This window comes from Salmo trutta, chromosome 39 (genome assembly GCF_901001165.1).
Source record: "Salmo trutta chromosome 39, fSalTru1.1, whole genome shotgun sequence".
Classification (NCBI taxonomy): Eukaryota; Metazoa; Chordata; class Actinopteri; order Salmoniformes; family Salmonidae; genus Salmo; species Salmo trutta.
Window position 1 is genome coordinate 19,692,122 of NC_042995.1, and position 17,003 is coordinate 19,709,124.

The window sequence follows — 17,003 nt, forward strand, 5'->3', positions numbered from 1 at the left end:
TGGAATTTAGTGCACATGGGCAGAATACATTTAACCCTAACCATGCCTCTATGAAATCAAAACAACCCTCCACAAACATCATGATATTGGAAATGATTTATTCTACTTATTTTACTGCCCATCACATTATGATTTGGCACAGTCTCAGAAAGAAAATTGCTCAAAGGGCAATTGTTGTATATGTATGTTCCCTGTAGCTCAGTTGGTAGAGCATGGCGTTTGCAACACCAGGGTTGTGGGTTCGATTCCCACGGGGGGCCAGCACAGAAAAAAAAAAAAAAAAAAGAAAATGTATGAAATTCTATGAAATGTATGCATTCACTACTGTAAGTCGCTCTGGATAAGAGTGTCTGCTAAATGACTAATGTAAATTATAAATGTCAGCTTTCTATATATATATATACATATGTTATTTCTATTTATTTTACCTTTATTTAACTAGGCAAGTCAGTTAAGAACAAAATCTTATGTGCAATGTCGGCCTAGGAACAGTGGGTTAACTGCCTTGTTCAGGGCCAAACCGACAGATTTGTACCTTGTTAGCTCGATCAATCAATGTGGTAGCCTAACAACTGATTAACAATGATTTCGTTGAGAGGATTTAGGTAGGTTAGGTTGTAGTGCCACCCTCTGGTTAGAAGTGCATAGTTTCATTCTCTTTGGTCGAAATTATGCGAAGAAAACAACATTTAATAGGTTATTTTTCCATTTAGGGCACGTTACGATACCAAGATGTCATTCATTGAAATGTATTAATCCTGTATCGGCATTTTATCGGTTAGTGTTGATTGAAGTAAGAGGGTTCAACTTTGTTGTTACACAACATTGACATTGGGAGGTGGAGTCAATTTACAGTAGGCTATGCACTCCAAATGTACTTTCTCCTCTGACTATCGTATCGATTTCAAATCAGTCATTATCAACTGGTTTAACGGGACTGTTGTATATCAACCACTAGGTGAAAGGTTCTATAAAACGGCAAGGAAAGCAGCTGAATTCGCTTTCGTCAAGGAGGCGTGTGAGGTGTTTGAGTAGTCGCAGAAACCGTTAACACTGGACTCTAATAAGTAAATGAGAGGAAAATGAGCGAGAATAAAGAAACCGACTGCTTGTGTTTCTATGTCAACGGTAAAAAGGTAAATCATTTACTGTGTTATTGTATTGTGCATTAGCTGTACGTTGGTTTAAGTTGTAGCACTTTGCGATTATTTTGCACGTTGCCTAACTTTATCCAACTACGTACTGTTCCTGTACAAAACTGCATGGCTGCTAATGTTGTTGATCAATGATTACTTCCCGTCGTCTGTGTTTGTACCAAATATACTGGATGTAGGCTTCAGGCCTACTGTCTCAGAATGACCGAAAAACTAATGCCATGTGTTTTACACGATTTCTCTCCTGCTTTCAAACAGGTGACCGAAAACAATGCAGACCCAGAGACTATGTTACTGTCTTACCTCCGAGAGAGGTGTATCCTTTCCTTGCTGAAAATGTATAGATGAGAAGTGAAGCGCCCACATCGAATTAATTATTTACATTGAAATGAATAATATAGTGTACTATTTGTGTTGTTGTCATTGTGGTTAGCCAACTGATTGCACAATCAGTAACTTATAAAAGTTCATACTTTATGGGTAGCCTAGGGTGGTGCACTGATTTTCTAAGTGTGTTTTGTTTACCACAGAAGCCAGTCCAGAGTTTGAGGTGTGACAATAATGTTATAAGGCCTATCAGAGAGAGTTCCATGGTGCGTGTCACTGTGAGTGTGCACTTTCCTTACATTAGGATTGTCTGTATAATATATCCGTTGAAATCGTTTAATGTTATGGTATGTGGAAATATGGATACTGATAGATTGTCTAGCCCAAGCAGAGTGTCTCCTCAGCTGGTAACGTTGTGTGGGTTGAATTTCTGCATTGATCACATACTGAAAATGTATCCGTCGATCACTCACTGTACTGTAAATCCCTTTGGATAAAAATGTCTGCTGAGTGGCATATACTATTATATTCCTTGACGGTGCCTGACTCCAGTGAGGTTGACTGGTACCAAGTACGGATGTGGAGGAGGAGGATGTGGAGCCTGTACTGTCATGGTGTCTCGCTACCAGCCTGGCACCAAGACCATCCTGTATCCTTTCATCCCTCAATAAATGATTGACTGATTTTTATGAACTTTACACTGTTGATGAATACTATAATTGGCATACTGAGACAGTAACTTTTAAGTATGCCTTTTCTGTGGGGTGGCAGGGTAGCCTAGTGGCTAGAGCGTTGGGCCAGTAACTGAAAGGTTGCTGGATTGAATCCCCGAGCTGACAAGGTGTAAATCTGTCGTTCTGCCTCTGAACAAGTTAACCCACCCACTGTTCCCTGGTAGGCCGTCATTGTAAATAAGAATTTGTATGAAGTGCATAGCGTGTCTGTATAGTTGTGGCAGAAGGTGCTCTTTGGATACAATTTGCATGAAAAAAAACTGATGCATGGACAAATCCAACATTTATCTTCCAGTGTCTTCAAAGCCCTACTTATGATGTTCTCTATAAAACGTGGACGATATATTACGTTCATTGAAAATGTAAATGCCACTTAGGCCAGTTTACCTTCACCTACTAGCCATTTCTCTGCCAACGCCTGCCTGCTGCCAGTCTGCCAGCTTCAGGGGGCAGCCGTCACCACGGTGGAGGGCATTGGCAACACCAAGACCAGGGTGCACCCAGTACAGGTAGGCCCTACGATGGATGGCTGAAGCTCTCATTCAGTGTGGCTGACTGGATTATATGCTTGTGTGTGTGCTTGCAGGAGCGTATAGCCAAGGCCCACGGGTCTCAGTGTGGGTTCTGTACTCCAGGCATGGTGATGTCCATGTACACTTTACTGAGGAACAAACCGCAGCCCAACATGGAGGACATCACAGTGGCACTTGGAGGCAATTTGTGCCGGTGCACAGGATATCGTCCCATTGTTGATGGCTGCAAGACTTTTAGTCCGGTATAAATTATATTGCACATAACAGACACACGCATTGCATTTGTATTTACTGTCTGTAAAGTGAATGTATAATCCATCCTGTTATCCATCTGTAGGAATCAAACTGTTGTCAAGCCAATGGTAATGGTGCCGGATGTTGTCTGAATGGAGATTCGTCTCCGGAGAGATCAGAGAATGTGAGTGACTCTTTCTATTCAGGCCATACGCATTTTATGAAATGTTTAACAGATTTTCCTTTTTTGAGAAGTGAGGCAACTGAGCGAATAAACATAAATAAAGTACAACCTCTTGTTAAAGTACTATATTAACCTTAGTTCAACACCTAGTGACCTAATCAAGAGATTCTTGCCTGACTTTAAGGCTTAAAGAGGCATGGTTCAGCCATAGCCCGACAGGAAGTATTTTGATCTCTTTACTGGAAGCTTGAGGACATTTTATTTTTGCTCTAAATCGTGCAACTTTAAAAAAATATATAGATATATATTTGTGTGAAGAGGGGCAGCCATTAAAGGGGCAGCCATTAATATGCAGTTGCTACATCCATTTTTGGACTTGAATCATGTGTACCCATTCATTCTTGAAAATATAACTTATAAATGATTCATGGGCTTAGTTCAACTGTCGTACCACATCAGAGCCCAAAATATAAGCTTGTTTTACTCCAATGTTTGTAAACAAAGTAATGTAAAGAAACACTATATACCCTCAACATGGTTAAAAACTATAATTTGGATGGATGGTCAGTCCTTGCATCCATTGCTCTGTCTATGCATTTGAGTGTTTCTCTAGCCCTATCCCTCAGCTTTTTACAGAAATGGGGGAAGCTGCTTTTTAATGTTTCAACTGCTGATTGCTCCTTTAAACACTACATTTAATTTGTATGGCTTAGCTGTATAATATAATTTAGTCATTGTTTTGTCGAGTGGCGCAGCGGTCTTAGGCAGTGCATCTCAGTGCTAGAGGCGTCACTACAGACCCTGGTTCGATTCCAGGCTGTATCACAACCGGCTGTGATTGGGAGGCGCACAATTGGCCCAGCATCGTTAGGGTTTGGCCGGGGTAGGCCGTCATTGTAAATAAGAATTTGTTCTTAACTGACTTGCCTAGTTAAAGGTTCAATATAAACAAATGTTACCACCTCACTAATGACATTGTAAAGTTATAGTTCACAATTCCATGACATTGCTGCATTTAATCCGATTTAACACACTTGTTTTATAAAAAGCGAGACGTGTTTGTTGTCATACATGACATTGACTGTGTCTTCCAGGAGCTTCCACCACAGCTGTTTGACCAGGAGGACCTCCTCCCTCTGGACCCCACCCAAGATCTCATCTTCCCACCAGAACTCATAGTAAGGCAGCGGGACTAGTGGCCACTCAATGTACTAGTGGTCAAATAGTGAATTACACAGTTTGATATGCTCTCATCATATACTGTATGTCACTGTGTAGCAGTCAAAAAGTACCATTCTTCAGTCTAAAATAGTTGAATTAACAACCTTTACACAAGACAGAATTATTAATTGACACCAAATCGGCAAAATACTGTTCTTTTGCTATAAGAGTTGAATGCCTCATAGGTCTTAGTCTTTAATGTCGTTAAAAACTGTCTATATCCTCATTAGTCTATAACCTAGCGATATTTATATCCTGACAATCCTCCGCTATCCTCCACTCAGCTGATGGCAGAGACAGAGCCCCAGGTTAGTCAGCTGTTCCGTGGGGAAAGGATGGTGTGGGTCTCCCCTGTGTCTCTGGAGGAACTGATCCAGCTGAAGACCAGCCACCCTCAGGCACCGCTGGTCATGGGCAACACCAACATCGGCCCAGACATCAAGTTCAAAGGTGCCTGGCATCCCATAATAATATCACCCACCAGAGTCCAGGAGCTGTTCGAGGTTACCAAGACTCCGCAAGGTTAGCTCTCTTGTTCTTATTCTCTCTCTCTCGGTTTCGGTCTCAGTCTCTCTCGGTCTCTCTCTTAGAACTGTTCATGTTTGTCTGTTGTGTCTGTAGGTGTGTGTATCGGGGCTGGCTGCAGTCTGTCTGTGGTTAAGGCCCTGTTGGAGGGGCTGGTCCAGGAGATTCCTGAGGAGAAGACGGAGATATACAGATCCCTCCTACAGCAGCTGGGGAACCTGGGAGGACAGCAGATACGCAACGTTGCCGTGCGTATGAATCATCTGTTTCTGTCATTCACTAACAGCTTTGTAGCTTGGTCCCAGATTGTAGCCTGGTTTGTCCGGTCTTGCCAGCACCTTTGGTCATTGTTGGCTATATAGCACAAACAGGTCTGGAACCAGGATAACAGCTGTGCTGCACATTACTGTCCAAATCTCTACGTCTTAACTACCCTCAGGGGATCACTGGGTAACATGTATTTTTGCATTTGTTTGACTGTTAAACATATTTATGGTGTGTTTCTGTGTGTGTTAGTCCATAGGAGGCAATATTGTCAGTGCATATCCCAATTCAGACCTGAACCCTGTGTTCGCTGCTGGGAACTGCACACTTAATGTGGTGTCAAAGAGTGAGTTGTCAGTAGTGACCATTTTCATTCATTTCATTTATTCTGTGTCTAATTTAACCATGTTTTGTATTGAATTATTACAAATCATTGTGTTAATTGGTTCTATACCAGGGGGAAGACAAGAAATCCTGCTTAATAAAGATTTCTTTGTGGGGTTTGGAAAAACATCTCTAAAACCGGATGAGATTGTCCTGTCTGTGTTCATACCAGTATCTAGACAGGTATAGTAAGAAGCCACTTGGGAATGGAGAACCTCTTGAGAATCTCATGCATTTGACCTCACCAGGAAGAACTCCTGGCCATAAGGTGAGTTGAATCCTGTGACTGCATGAACAACAACGTCTTTCCAATCTAATGTGTTTGCAGGGAGAGTTCATGCGAGCGTTCCGCCAGGCCCCTCGTAAGGAGAACGCCCTGGCCACAGTGACCACTGGGATGAGGGTCATGTTCACAGAGGGTTCCAGTGTGGTCAAGGAGCTTAGTATCTACTACGGCGGTGTAGGGCCATGCACTGTCAGCGCCACCAAAACATGTGCTGCAGTCATCGGAAGGTACAGAGGGAATTTTTAACACAGTTAGCAGGATTTGGTTAATGGGCTAAACTTGTTTGTAATTCATATGTTTCCTTGTTACTCTCCTCAGTAATGTTCTTGTGTTACATTATCTGTGTTTTACATCCTTGCTTGTTTTGTACCCCCCCACGTCCAAACACACACCCCTCCAGGAAGTGGGATGAGCAGACGCTGAGTGAAGCCTACACCCAACTCTTAGATGAGATATCCCTGTCTCCCTCCCACCCCGGTGGGCAGGTTGAGTTCCGCAGGTCCTTAACTCTCAGCCTCCTCTTCAAGTTCAATCTGCAGATGCTGCACAAGCTCTGGGAGATGGTATGGACCGGGTCACTCTTCGCCCAATTGGCAGCCTACTTGGCAAACTTGAAATTTGGAACTTGGATTTGCTAATGTTTCTCGAAATATAGATATGTTTTTGGCATTGTACAGAATGTGATCCAGGAGGACCTATCAGAAGAGATGAGCAGTGGAATACGTCCACTACCTAAACAGCTACAGCCCAGCCTACAAGAGTTCCAGGTCTGTTTGATTTTATTTTAGTCGGTTGAAGACGAATTTAGCGATTTCACCTACCCCAACCAGTGACTATTCCTCATTGTGCAGTACGTGTGATCTGACAACATGAACAAATGCTCCACAAATCATCCTTTTAGAAACGTGATGCAGGTCTTTAAGTGTTGTACACGTGCCATTGTCATTCTGAACGTTATATTCCATTTTGTTTTGCCACTCGAGCAATACCTCGCCGTCCGTTCTAGCGGCAGGCTTCACGGCGAATGGAACAGCTGGATAGGGGAAACGGCTCGAGTCGTACCATTTCATGTGTGCAACACCTAAAGAACCTGCATCATTATACTGGGACATTTCTAAAAGGAAGTTTTTGGTTGTTTTTGGAGCATTTGTTCATGTTTTTTCAGAGCCCCCATACTGCATAACGAGGGTGAGGAAGTGAAGCGCTGGTTGGAGTAAATTGTAAAAAAGAATAAAGAAAATCATAACAAAAAAAGTGTCTGGACCCTAATATAGCATGCAATTTACATTGAAAATGTTCATTTGTTTGTAAAAATGCAAACTTATTTTTTAAGAACAAATTCTTATTAACAATCATGGTTTGATCATGTTACCCCTTCCTTAATCTGTTAACCCAGGACTAAAATCTCACGTCATTTAGTCAGTTCACGAAAGATTACCCCCTGCCTACAAACCAACATTTCCTCTGAGGACAATAAAGTTGGGTTGATTGGTGTGGAAACAAACATGGTTACATTTCAGGCTGTCATAAAAACATGTGTTTTGGTCTCAGGCTGTGGTGAAAGGCCAGAGTGGCGACGACCCAGTAGGTCGGCCGATCATGCACCGTTCAGCCATCAGCCAGGCTACTGGAGAAGCTGTTTACTGTGATGACATCCCCAAGATGGACGGAGAGCTCCACATAGTCCTGGTCACTAGCACCAGACCGCACGCTAAGATCCTGTAAGTCCTGGAGAACATTGCAAAGTATTCATGGATAAGTTTCCTCACAAACCACTTTCTTAGTTCATAACATACTGAGCTCTATTTTAACAAACCTAAAGCAATGGTAAATCTAAGCACTGGCGGAAGCACTATAGGTCGGGGGGGGGGGGGAGGGGTCAGAAATATTTGTGCTATTTTCACAGCCGGAATTGTGAGCGCATTAGCTAGTGGTGGCACGATGAATAAACAAGTTGTAGGTGTGACGAGGGCTTGGCCACTCACTGGCCAATCAAGGGCGTTCCATGGCTTAATACTGCATGCTTTTGTCAAGTTCTGTTGGTTATTGGCGGTCTGTGTGTTATCATCAACTCTAATTCGGCTGGGGGAACGGAATATTCTCATCCTAGTCCCCCTTTTATTAAAAAATAAATACATTTGGAACTCATTCGGGGTCTCAACTTATTGTTGAGAGTTAGAACAATAGAATGAACAAGGTGCAATTAAAAAATTTGGTTGTGCATAAGCAGTTACACAATTAGTCCATGTCAGCTCATTTTTTTTCTTCCAGCAGCCAGCTATCTAAACTTGTAAGCGTGGTCAAATTACCGACCTGTGTGGTCCATTGATCATCAGTTATCATATTAAAAAAAGTAGGCCTTTCCTGTGGGGTGGCAGGTAGCCTAGTGGTTAGAGCGTTGGGCCAGTAACAGAAAGGTTGCTGGATCGAATCCCCGATCTGACAAGGTAAAAATCTGTCGTTCTGCCCCTGAGCAAGGCAGTTAACCCACTGTTCCCCGGGTGCCAAAGATGTGGATATTGATTAAGGCAACCCTCCGCACCTCTCTGATTCAGAGGTTGGGTTAAATGCGGAAGATGCCTTAACTTATCTCATTTGCACTCGCTGTACTTTTTGTTTTCGTTTGTTCTACTGTATTATTGACTGTATGTTTTGTTTATTCCATATGTAACTCTGTTGTGTCGAATTGCTATGCTTTATCTTGGCCAGGTCGCAGTTGCAAATGAGAACTTGTTCTCAACTAGCCTACCTGGTTAAATAAACGTTAAATAAAATAAAAATTCAGTTGTACAACTGACTAGGTATCCTCTTTCCCCTTTAACAGGCCGAAATTGCCAAAGAGCATGTGCTTGACAATTTGCGCTGGCTTAATGCTATCCGAAAATGGAGCCCACTGTGTAGCTCCGGGGTAGCCAAATAGATTCAGCTGCGGGACAGTTTTTTGGGGGTCGGAGTTGGAGGTCAGTGGGGCCGGGATGTAATTATAATAATTTGTACTATGCAAAATGACCACAAGCCAATAAGAGATTGCATTAACTTCATACCTTGATTACATTGAGACACGATCACGTCTCTTTTTATTTGAGGGATTACTAAATCATTTTTCTAAATTAAAATCATTGTTTGTTTTCCTAAACTTTGGAGGGCCAAAAATAATCTCTTGCAGGACGGTTTTGGCCCACGGGCCACCTGTTGTACACCCCTGGTGTAGATCATACAGTGAGCAGAGTCCCAATCATTCATATAATCACCAATACTGCCTCTCATTTAATGAGGAATCTTAAGATGTTCATTTGGCTGCACTGTGCTGAATCAATATCCCTAATAAATATTGAATGATAAAAATCCAATAGAATCATCTATCCACAGCCAACAGTAATAATGGGTTTTATCCAGGTTGTATAGAATACAAAGTATAGACCTTACTCACACATTCACAATTCATTGGACAGGAAGTGGGCTTCATAGACACACCAGTGTAGAGCAACTAGCTATCGTTAACCAGCATGGTGCGTCATGTGGGCCTCAATAGGTTGTTATCCTCATTGTTAAATGGGTATACACCACCATAGATCCTTACCTGAATGTCATTCACTGTAAATGAGTAATGGCCATATAAACACAATGCCATGTATAATCCTAACCTGTATGAAATGAGAGGTAGTATTGGTTAGTATGTGAATGACTGTCTCTCTACACACTGTATTTTTTTTCCTCCCCCTCCTAACAGAGACATAGATATCAGTGAAGCTCTCCAGGTTCCAGGTGTGGTGGATGTCATCACTTCTAAAGACATCCCAGGGAAGAAGTTCAGGACGTTTACAGGCATAGACGAGGACATTCTGGCTCAGAATGAGGTATTGTAGTGCTTTATCGAAGAGACACAACCAGAATCACACGTGTCGTGTCATGTCATATCATATGATATCATCAAAGGCTTGTCCAGTGTGTTGTCACACCGGAACTGAGTAGCCATGCTGTTTATTCACCTCACAATGTAGACTATACTGTGTATATACAAAAGTATGTGGACACCCCTTCAAATTAGTGGATTCTGCTATTTCAGCCACACCCGTTGCTGACAGGTGTGTAAAATCGAGCACACAGCCATGTAATCTCCATAGATTAACATTAGGCAGTAGAATGGCCTTACTGAAGAGCTCAGTGACTTTCAAAGTGGCCCTGTCATAGGATGTCACCTTTCCAACAAGTCAGTTCTTCAAATTTCTGCCCTGCAAGACCTGCCCCGGTCAACTGTTGGTGCTGTTATTGTGAAGTGGAACGTCTAGGAGCAACAATGGCTCAGCCGCGAAGTGTTAGGCCACACAAGCTCACAGAACGGGACCGCCGAGTGCTATAGCGCATATCGTGTAAAAATCATCTGTCCTTGGTTGCAACACTCACTACCGAGTTCCAACTGCCTCTGGAAGCATCGTCGCCAGGAGCTTCATGAAATGGGTTTCCATGGCCGAGTAGCCGCACACAAGCCTAGGATCACCATGCGCAATGCCAAGCGTTGGCTGGAGTGGTGTAAAGCTCGCCGCCATTGGACTCTGGCGCAGTGGAAACACATTCTCTGGAGTGATGAATCACGCTTCACAATTTGACAGTCTGACGGACGAATTTGGGTATGGTGGATGCCAGGAGAATACTACCTGCCCGAAGGCAAAAGTGCTAACTGTAAAGTTTGGTGGAGGAGGAATAACGGCCTTGGGATGTTTTTCATGGTTTGGGCTAAGCCTCTTAGCTACAGCATACAATGACATTCTAAATAATTCTGTGCTTCCAACTTTGTGGCAACCGTTTGGGGAAGGCCCTTTCCTGTTTCAGCATGACAATGCCCCTGTGCACAAAGCAAGGTCTACATGGAAATGGTTTGACTGGCCTGCACAGATCCCTGACCTCATCGAAAACCTTTGGTATAAATTGGAACGCCGACTGCGAGCCAGGCCTAATCGCCCAACATCAGTGCCTGACCTCACTAATGCTCTTTTGGCTAAATGGAAGCAAGTCCCCCAACTCCATATTAATGCCCATGATTTTGGAATGAGATGTTCGACGAGCAGGTGTCCACATACGTTTGGTCATGTATGAAGGCAATTCTTACACAGATGCATGACTGTTAGTTAATACGATGTTCACAAATGTTATTGCCAGGTTTATGTACGTCTCTCTTCCTCAGGTGTCATGCGTGGGTCACATGGTGTGTGCAGTGGTGGCTGACACCAGGAAGCAGGCTAAGAGAGGGGCGGCTCTAGTGAAGATCGGCTATGAGGATCTGCCAGGCCCAGTGTTCACTGTTGAGGAGGCTATTGAGAAACAGTCCTTCTTTCTGCCCCAGAGGATGATCGAGCGAGGCAACGTGGATGAGGCTTTTGATAAGGTTGACCATGTTTATGAAGGTACAGTATGTCTCAGTTTCGTATGCGTACTAGGTGTGTCAACCTGGTTCCTATCTTGAGTGTTTGTACCAGTTAAGTTTATGTACTGAGCTGTGCTGTGCTCTTTCATCTCAGGGGAGATCCGGCTTGGTGGTCAGGAGCATTTCTACATGGAAACACAGAGCATGGTTGTTGTGCCTTCTGGTGAAGAGAGGGAGCTCAAAGTTTATCTCTCCTGTCAACACCCAACCTATACCCAGGTACAGTCAACTCTACTCCCTCAATCTCCATCCCTGAGGATAGGAAAATATCAAATAGATATAAAAATGTTAGTGTAATTAATTACTCCTAATTGCCAAATGAAATGTTTCTTGTCTGTCTTTTCTGTAGGAATCCATCGCAGAGACTCTTGGGATTCCCTCCAACCGAGTGTCCTGCCATGTGAAGAGGGTTGGCGGAGCGTTTGGAGGGAAAGTGACCAAAACGTCTATCATAGCCTGCATCACTTCTGTGGCTGCATGGAAGTAAGTAGAATACTTCTAAAATAACCTACTTGATCCAATGATACATTACATATTTAACCCAAATGCAATGGTAATCTATAAATCCAAAACATAATTGATGTGTTTGTTTGAATCCCGGCCTGTTCTGATCTGTCTACCCAGGACTGGTCGGGCTGTGCGTTGTGTTCTGGAGAGAGGAGAGGACATGCTGATTACTGGGGCCCGCCACCCTGTCCTGGGCAAACACAAGGTGCTTCCCCTCTTAAGGATTTGTGATGTGACTGACTCACAAAGGGAGGCATTAGAGGGATCTCTAAATGGTACTGTAGATTTGACTGATGGTGTGTTAATGTCTCCAGGTGGGCTTTATGAACGATGGGAGAATAATGGCTGCTGATCTACATTATTACGCCAACTCTGGAAACACTGCAGATGAGTCTTTGTTGGTGAGTCACTCTTCCTCTGCCTTTCACCGTTCAATCCTTAACCCCAAGTCGTCCTTGACACCTAATACCAGATGCCGTCTCTATGCTTGTCATAGGCAGTGTCTGAGCTCTTTGCCCCCCTCCCTTTCTCCAGGTAATAGAGAAGATTCTCCTTCACCTGGACAATGCGTACAACGTGCCCAACCTTCGCGGTCGCTCGGTGGCGTGTAAAACCAACCTGCCCTCCAACACGGCGTTCCGAGGCTTCGGTGTGCCCCAGAGCATGTTGGTCACTGAGAATATGATCAATGACGTGGCCATGAAGTTGGGCTGCAACGCTGAAGAGGTCAGGGGTCAAGTGTTAGGGGTCCGGGAGGGTAATGGGGACAGGGAGGAAAGCCATATAAATAGAATCTGGCTAATTAAGTGTCTATAATAATAGTGGGTGGTACCAGAGCCTTCTAGAGGAAAATCGAATTGATATAAACAAAAATCTCTGTGTGTAGTCTCGTGACAGATTTGCATAAATTAAGTCTGTTCAAAAACTGATGACGTCGGAGATTATTAAGATAGCTGAATATGCTATAAAGTCAATATGCAATAAATCCCTTATAGATTTCATAAAGTACTGTATACACTTCATAACACAGTTCTCTTAATAATTTCTCTTTCTTGAGCAGATCCGTGAGATAAACATGTACAAGGAGGTGTCCCTGACACATTACAAGTTTGAGTTTGATCCTAAGAACCTCCTGCGTTGCTGGGACGAATGCAAGGAGAAGTCTGACTACGGCAGCAGACGCAAATCCATCGCCCAGTTTAACCAGCAGAACCGCTGGAAGAAGAGAGGCATGGCCACGATACCCATTAAGTATGGCATCGCATTCTCAGACGGCTTCCTGAACCAGGTTAGCTTTGCCTTTGCACTGTCAAATGAGTCAATCAAATTATACATAATGAATCAATAAAAGAAAGATATTTTCTGTGTGTGTGTCTGACAGGCTGCATCGCTGGTACACATCTACAAGGATGGTTCTGTTCTAGTCAGTCATGGTGGAACCGAGATGGGCCAGGGAATTCACACTAAAATGCAACAGGTACTTACAGTATAGGTACTTACACTTAGCTCGACTAGTTGGAGTGAGACAATGATTGTAGTACACATTCTGTACTAACTATAACTATTCCATAAATGTGTACTGCTTCTACTTGGCTGTATGCATTTTTTACATTCAATCAATGAATCTATCGCCAGGTGGCGAGTAGAGAGCTGCACATCCCCGCTTCTCTCATCCACATCACAGAGACCAACACCAGCGCTGTGCCCAACACCTGCCCCTCCGCCGCCTCCTTTGGCACGGATGCCAATGGCATGGCCGTGAAGGTACAGTATTACCTGGGATCTCCCCGGCTAGCCTGATACCAGATCAGTTGGTGCTCCAACACCTGATGTGGATATTTTCCTGTTGGCGTGTTTAGTATGGATATTCAACCAATCGATCAGTCATATTCAACCGGTCTGTCGTGCGTTTTGTCTTGTACCTTAGGATGCCTGTGAGACCCTGTACCAAAGACTAGAACCTGTCAGGAAACAGAACCCAGAAGGCACATGGCAGACCTGGGTATTTCATATCCACTTCCCATGACAAAATGATTTAAGTACAACAGAGGGATATAAATCAGTTCATGAATAGCGACATGGTTCTAAATGACCTGTTTGTGTTCTGGAAAATAGGTGAAGTCAGCATTCATCCAAAAGATCAGTCTGTCAGCTACTGGATACTACAGGTAATGAGATTCAGCATGCAGACCTAACGCGTAGGAGTGTATAGAAGCCTTTCATATTGTATTTTATTTCACTATTGCAGATACAAACCATTGACCTTTAGGACTGTAGGGCCTATGTGAAAAATATTGCCACTCTTAACTAATGTGGAAAGATACAAACATGTATATATTTACAGTAGATAGCATTGTGGGTATAAATAATGTTTAACATAAACTGCTGACGTTTGCATAGGGGCCATGACCTCCACATGGACTGGGAGAAGCAGGAGGGCCAGCCGTATGCCTACTACACCTACGGTGCCTGCTGCAGTGAGGTGGAGGTCGACTGTCTCACGGGAGACTACAGGGTAAACTCACTTACACAACCAGTATCTCCTACATGCTTTTACTGTTACACACTTTATCTTAGGTACTAGTCAGATGGTCAAATTAAGACATTCACTATTTCATACTATTAAATATGCACAATTTGACATTTGTTTTCTGCCCGTGTCTAGACGGTGAGGACAGACATCGTTATGGATATTGGAAGGAGCATCAACCCCTCCGTAGACATTGGCCAGATTGAGGGCGCTTTCATCCAGGGTTTGGGTCTGTACACCATGGAGGAGCTGAAGTTCTCTCCCTCGGGAGTGTTGTACACACGTGGCCCGTCCCAGTACAAGATCCCTGCTGTCTGTGACATACCACTTCAGTTCAACGTCTACCTGCTTTCAGGCTCTGACAACCCACATGCCATCTACTCATCTAAGGTGAGAGAAGGGGGTGTGTGTGTGACCAGGAAAAACTATAGTTAAACTAGTTATAGCCTTTAAACAAGACCTTTGGCGTCTACAGTAGTCCGTAAAGAATGTTCTGTCGAGTTAATTTGACGATAAAGTAAATATTCTTCTCTACAGGGAATCGGAGAGCCAGTGCTGTTCCTGGGTAGCTCTGTGTTCTTCGCCATTAAAGACGCGGTGGCAGCAGCCCGGGTAGAGGCTGGTATGGTGGGACCCTTTACCCTGGACAGCCCTGCTACCCCAGAGAGGACCTGTCTGGCCTGTAACACCCCCTTTACTCAGAAGGTAAGGCGACGCCACCAGCCAGTCTCAATTCACTCCCTACCCCAACCCATAATGCTTGACCCTAACCCATCAATGTTTGCCAATTTGAATATGGAGTTTTCATACTGCTTCCATCTTACAGATCTGCAAACATAAAGGAGTTAGGAACAGGAAGGGTAGGGAGTGAAATGGAACCGGCAAGTCGCCAGTTCAATGTACTGTACCTTATTCACATGGCAGCCATGACTGTTTGAAATCCAACTTACTGCTCAGGAGTAATGGCAGCCATTGTTCTTTTCCAGATTCCAGCCAGCAAACAAGGATCATTCCAACCATGGGCTTTGAATATTCCCTGAATTAAAATAACATTCTGATTTGTCAGAGGTATTGATCACTGCCATAAGGAATACTACCTAATCATAGAATGTTACTAACATAGAAATTCTATATTTAGCTGAATAAGGATCAATAACACTGTATGATTGCAATACTTTAAATATCAAATTACAGAATAAGCCTATGCTTTTGCTGCCAACCTATACTTTGCTTAAAAAACAAAAGTTTGTCTCAAATTAAATTTGATGTAAAAGGTAGGGTTGTCCAATTGTGAATCCATCCAATGCCATGTATGCCTTTCACTTTCAATAAATTGCATGTTTCTCAACTTGAATACATGCTTCAAAAATGTATACTTTATTAGTCAGACAAAAGAATGCTTTACAGCACAGAATTAAACTAATGCTCAAAGTTCAGTTCTATTTTTAGGTGAATCTGGGTTCTGTATGTTGACTGCTCTTGGCCGTAGGTCACAGATGCAGGATGTTAAAGTTTTAACAAACAGCCCAAAACATACACGACCGAACAACACCAGATGGTGTATTTATCTTAACCTTGGTTCCTAGGACAAAAGTGAAAGTTCAAGCAACAGAGTCAAGCACATATTCTAGATACATTTCCAAGTCATCCAGAAAACACACAATCTGCAAGAAACCCACCAATACCGAACAATACATAAAGATGAGGTGAAGGATTAATAGTTGGAAGCCAAGCCCAGGTCTGACGAGGCTACCAAGTCATATTCAGTTGACTCGTATGTTGATACTCCATGGTTTGAATGTTCCTTTCTTTGGAGATGGAGATGCTGTTAAACGAATGTTGTTGGCGAAAGGGTATTGGAGAGACCAAAACAGTAGACATGGGCCAGTTAGTGGACTCAGAATAAGCCTAGTCCTGAACTAAAAAGCACTTTTTCAATGGAGAATTTCCATCAAACTGCTTTTTAGTCTAGAACTAGACTTGATCTGTGTCTTCCGAAATGAAGTAAAGTTACCATCTTAGTGAACTGGTCCTCACAGGCCATGCGTATCCTCTCAGTAGTAGCAGGGGAGCTTAGAGGGAAGCTGTCCCCTAACCCCCTCTCTCTACGGGCTGCAGCAACTGCCTCCTTTATGGCAAGAAGATGGTGCTGGCCAAGAACACTGGAGGCTCGCCTATACCCTGTAACAACTTGGTCTACCATCAATTACCACTTAGGAAGTGAATCCGCAGGAACCTTGAGTGAAAGCATTTTGTGTTTTACACGATGAACTTGACAATTTGGCATGGTGCAAATCATTGTCCAAAATATTATCTGTATTTAGGCCTAACTGATGCCTTTATTGATGTGTCAAGTGATATGTTTGTCTTGCCTTGGACATGTAGATGGCATGTGGGTTCTGTGCGTTGGCTAGCAGGTGGACATCAGAGGGCAGGAATCTTGTACTGGAATGGACCCCTGGTCATCAGAACCCCCTCAGGAGAGAACTGCAGCTCCTCTATGGTGTACTGACCTATGCCCTGAACATATATACATATTGTACAAATTGCAATCTGTAATATATTGTACAAATTACAATTTGTTACATATCATACAAATTGTCAATTGAAAAAAATCATACCATATGGCCTTCCCTGTGGCTCAGTTGGTAGAGCATGGTGTTTGCAACGCCAGCATGGTGTGTGCAATGCCAGGGTT

At 43.3% G+C, this 17,003-nt stretch overlaps 1 protein-coding gene across 1 annotated transcript; it reads left to right on the forward strand.

Moving 5' to 3' along the window:
• Positions 1-835: 835 nt before the first annotated feature.
• Positions 836-15,659, forward strand: aox6 (aldehyde oxidase 6). The gene is made up of 31 exons (XM_029741613.1): positions 836-1,136; positions 1,413-1,470; positions 2,034-2,130; positions 2,616-2,724; positions 2,802-2,990; positions 3,086-3,166; positions 4,261-4,344; positions 4,672-4,909; positions 5,009-5,160; positions 5,429-5,522; positions 5,634-5,743; positions 5,889-6,073; positions 6,247-6,409; positions 6,524-6,613; positions 7,398-7,567; positions 9,577-9,703; positions 11,029-11,248; positions 11,363-11,487; positions 11,618-11,751; positions 11,893-11,980; positions 12,090-12,176; positions 12,310-12,501; positions 12,836-13,063; positions 13,157-13,252; positions 13,411-13,539; positions 13,703-13,777; positions 13,891-13,943; positions 14,176-14,290; positions 14,441-14,695; positions 14,843-15,010; positions 15,292-15,659. The coding sequence occupies exons 1-31, from the start codon at positions 1,083-1,085 to the stop codon at positions 15,343-15,345; spliced, it is 4,020 nt and encodes a 1,339-aa protein (XP_029597473.1). The 5' UTR covers positions 836-1,082; the 3' UTR covers positions 15,346-15,659.
• The last annotated feature ends 1,344 nt before the right edge of the window (positions 15,660-17,003 follow it).